We start from the raw sequence: 4,711 nt of genomic DNA on the forward strand, positions 1-4,711 counted from the left end.
GAGATGAGATAAAGTCAGCCTATTCTGTTTTTTTTTTTAAATTTTTTTAAATACTTAATTGTTCCTGCCACTACTTAAAATCAGTCTCTGATAGTACTGCTTCAATTTGGGATTAAATATTTATACTGGACAGTGTATAAATAATTCAGAAAGTGGGCAAATTTGTTTTGGAATTAGAGAAACAAATTATGATTAATCATCTGACATTCAAATATAAGTGTGATATAATTTGCTGTGTCTCTAAAAATTTTATTTCTGCTCTTTATTTTTTGTAGGAAATGAAGCCTTAACTTTGCAAGCCTATAAAATTGTTTCATGCCCAGGCATAACAATGGTGTACGGACAGATCCTCCATAGAAGTGGGACAGAGGAGGAGGTCATTAACTTGAATGTTGGAGGTTTCAAGAAGAAAATCAACCAGAGTACCCTGCTGAAGTTCCCTCAGACCCGACTGGGTAGACTTTTGAACTGCAAATCGGAAGAGGCCATTTTGGAGCTGTGTGATGATTACAGTGTGGTGGATAAAGAGTATTATTTTGACAGGAGTCCTTGCTTATTTAGATATGTCCTGAACTTTTACTACACTGGAAGGCTTCATGTAATGGAAGAGCTGTGTGTGTTTTCCTTTAGCCAGGAAATTGAATACTGGGGGATCAACATGCTTTCTTTGGATTCCTGTTGCAGCAACAGATATCAGGAACGCAAAGAGGATGTCTCAAACAAAGATTGGGATCAAAAAAGTGATGAACAGCAGAGCTACGATTCTTCTTTTGAAGAACTGTCGGCATTGGACAAAGAAATGGAGAAATTTGAAGGTGCCTGGTGCTCTAATATTAGAAAGAATGTGTGGCTTAGAATTGAGTACCCTGGCTATTCTTTGCCTGCTAAACTTTTTGCCATTGCTTCCTTGAGTGTGGTGCTCACATCTATTGCCGCCATGTGTGTACATAGCATGCCTGAATTCCAAGTTTTTGACGCCAATGATAACGAAATTGAGGATCCCATCTTGGTTGTGCTAGAGATTGTATGCATCATCTGGTTTTCCGCTGAATTTGTGGTCCGCTTGACTGTTGCTCCTTGTCTTCGAAAGTTTTTTACTAATCCTTTAAACACCATAGACTTTGTGTCTATTATTCCTTTCTATGCCACCCTTGCAGTTGACAAAGTAGACGAAGAGAGTGAGGATTTGGAAAACGTTGGGAAGGTGGTTCAAATATTGCGCCTCATGAGAATTTTTCGAATCCTTAAGCTTGCTCGACATTCAGTAGGGCTTCGATCACTTGGGGCCACACTAAGACACAGCTACCATGAGGTTGGACTGTTGCTTTTGTTCTTGGCAGTTGGGATTTCAATCTTTTCTGTGCTTGTCTACTCCGTGGAAAAAGATGAAGATGAATCTGCACTGCACAACATTCCTGTGGGCTGGTGGTGGGCAACAATTAGTATGACCACAGTTGGTTATGGTGATACATATCCAGTGTCTTTAGCAGGGAAGCTGATTGGCAGTTTATGCATTATTTGTGGAATACTGGTAGTTGCTTTGCCAATCACCATCATTTTCAATAAATTTTCAAAGTACTACCAGAGGCAGAAATTAGTGGACGTCGACCAATGCAATGGAGAGAGTAAGGATCAGGTGCCCAGTCTTCCATATTTTAATGTCCGGGATCTGTATGCCCAAAGGATGAATTCCTTCATTGCTAGTCTCTCATCAATAAGCAGTATGTCCAGTGACCAAGATTGCACTGACCCTTCAAGCATTCAAGAGACAGACACTCTATACAACGCAAATGCATTGAACAACGGTACTGCAAAGTAGGTTCATTCATGCTTAGTTTGTGTCCTTCTAAGTTCTTACTTAAAGCACTTTATGACTCTCAGGGCATACATTTGTTTTCATGTCAGGTTTACTCAATGTGGTTTGAAAGCAGAGGAATTTTCAAGTTCAGGATATTGTCAAGCAGCAAGTTTACCGGACTTGTCCTTTCTCTTAGTTGATAATATACAAACTGTCCTTCATACAACATGTCAACACATATAAGCCTGTGATGCCTCTGAACCAACCTTACTGTGACTTGCCACTTCACAATCAAGTATTTTTTCCCAGGAATTACATTAGATTAACAGGCGGACTTGCAATCGCATGATGTAGTTGCACTTTCTAATCAGTGTTCTAGTTCTTGCATGCAATGACTTAATTACTGTGTAATTAACATAGCTCTTCTGGAAGTGCAACTTTTTATTTGGTTAGGACAAGTCTAGTATTTCACATCCACAAAAAAATGCATTGGAGCCATAATATGTTATTCAGTTATTCAATAAGGAAAGTATGCATTTTTGAGCTCAATAAATAATTTTCCATTTTGAAAGGGAGCATTCACAATTACACTAGAATTATTTTTATACTATTTTTTTAATAGATGAACAATAGTGAACCACAGTACTGAATACAAATATATAAGTGTGTGTGTGTGTGTTTGTGTGGGTGTGTGTGAATATATGGGTGTATACAGTATAGTTCTGCTATGAACTGCTGTCTGACATGCACCCAATGCAGCTGGGATTGACATTGGCCTTCTGCAATCCTGAATTAGATTAAGCAGGTTTGGGAATGTTATGTTATATACAGTATGTATACGTGAGGTCTATCATAAAATTAATGAAACTGACTGAAAGCACCCAAAGAGCCATAAATGATGTACTGTTCTCAAGAAGGCTGGAAGTATTGACATGTTATAACATGGAGATAATTTTTACAAGGAAGTGTTCTTAAATGTCAGTTTCTTTCAAGTCATGATAGACGTAATGTACAGTATATACACATTATGTACAGTATGAATGTATGTATGTGTGTATATGTATACACATACATATGCATATACATGTATATATACATAATACATACACACTCACACACACATATTTATATATATATATATATATATATATATATATATATATATATATATATATATATATATACGTATATGTATAAAATATAACAGTATTTTCTCTGGCTCATTATTTAGCACTTTGAAACCTAAGCTCTCTCCCTTACTCATGGTGACCATACTGCTTCTGCTTTTTTCAGACTGAACATTTTGTGATAAAAGTATAATGGAACCAAGGGAAATCCTGACCTTATAAGAGCTTTAGAAATTCATTATAACAACACTGGCAGGCATAAAAAAATGAGACTGCATTTTTGGAATTTGATTGATAAGATCACTTGTAGAATAAATCATATGGCAACTGAACAAGCATGGAGAATTAGCAGAGGCAAAAAATTAATGAATAGGAAATAGGGAAATTCAGACAATCTTCGAAGCAATAACAATGAACCGATTTAGTAAGAAATTCTGTACAAATGTTAAACAAATAACTTACATATACTTATAATTTAGTACTTTAAGGGCTTATCAGTTCTGTTAATAGACCAAAAGGGTCAATTAACAATCACAGTAATAGTTAAAAATAACTGTACATTTTTCATGATCATATTGGTCTACTGTAATTAAGTTTAATAGATAAATACCAAATACAAAACAAGGAGTTATTTCACATCTTGGTTTGTCCACTATTTGATAGTTATTTATTTGGTTTGCATTAACAAACCTTTAAAGTAAAGCATGAACTTAGAATTATAAATACATTTTTTACATACGGTATCTGTCTAATAGATATCTATCTAATAATACTGTCAATGAAAAAGGTATTTAATAAATTAAAGCACATAGATTAATATCTTGATGAAAGTGTATTAATAAGACACACATACTGTATTTATATGCAGGTATATTCAGTATATACAGTATATATATATATATAATATAACATGCATATTTAACACAGTATTACAAAAGTAATACATTTTATTTATATAGCTGCTTTGCCATGCTTAAAGTAATTCAAATATATATAAATAACAGGCTACTGTCCTACCCAGGATTGGATCCTGCATTACCCTAAGTGCTGCCCAAGGAAAGGTTTCCCAGCCCCTTCCAACCTAATTTGGATTAAATTTGTTTAAGAATTTTAATATTGTTTAAATTGGTCAATCTGTCTTTTCACCATTAGCCCAGACATTTTTGTTAGAGCTAGGCTGGCTGGAAATGTATTGTAATAAACATGGGTCATTTCAAAATGGTCAAGTTCATTTCCAGTTAGCCTGGCTTATCATAAAACACCAGGGATAACTGCAGTGAGACAGATTTGTATATGTGTGTGTATATCAGAAATTCTAATTTACCTGTATTGTTGCTTTTATCTCCTTGGATGGCAGAATTACACTGTGGCGTGTGTTTCTGCTTCAAGGATTCAGTGTGCTGGGTTCAAATACCATATATCATAACTCATCAGCCCTTTGTCTTTGTGAATTTATCTCCAGGTTCTTCCCCGGGCTTTCCTCCCACTTCAGAAGAACTTGCTCATACAGCTAATTGGCAATTCTAAACTGGTCCTGGTGTGACTGAATGTATGTGTGCCCTGTGAAGAATTGGCACCCCATCCAGCATTGGATTGTGTCTTGACCCTAGTGCTCCCATGATCTGGATTAAGACAAAGTGACGTTAAAAACAGAGATGCGAGGTTAATTTCTGTGCTAAAGTAGCCCCTTGACAGCCTGACTGTGGGTGTGTGTGAGTGAGCTCTGTGATAAACTGGCACCATAACGAGGGTATGTTCCATCCTTAACCTTTCCTGGCCTCCATGA

At 36.0% G+C, this 4,711-nt stretch overlaps 1 protein-coding gene across 1 annotated transcript; it reads left to right on the top strand.

Annotated features, from left to right (window-relative positions):
• Positions 1 to 279: 279 nt before the first annotated feature.
• Positions 280 to 2,051, top strand: kcns3a (potassium voltage-gated channel, delayed-rectifier, subfamily S, member 3a). The gene has a single exon (XM_028799166.2). The coding sequence runs from the start codon at positions 332 to 334 to the stop codon at positions 1,817 to 1,819; it is 1,488 nt and encodes a 495-aa protein (XP_028654999.1). The 5' UTR covers positions 280 to 331; the 3' UTR covers positions 1,820 to 2,051.
• The last annotated feature ends 2,660 nt before the right edge of the window (positions 2,052 to 4,711 follow it).

The sequence above is a fragment of the Erpetoichthys calabaricus genome, chromosome 3 (assembly GCF_900747795.2).
Source record: "Erpetoichthys calabaricus chromosome 3, fErpCal1.3, whole genome shotgun sequence".
NCBI lineage: Eukaryota > Metazoa > Chordata > Cladistia > Polypteriformes > Polypteridae > Erpetoichthys > Erpetoichthys calabaricus.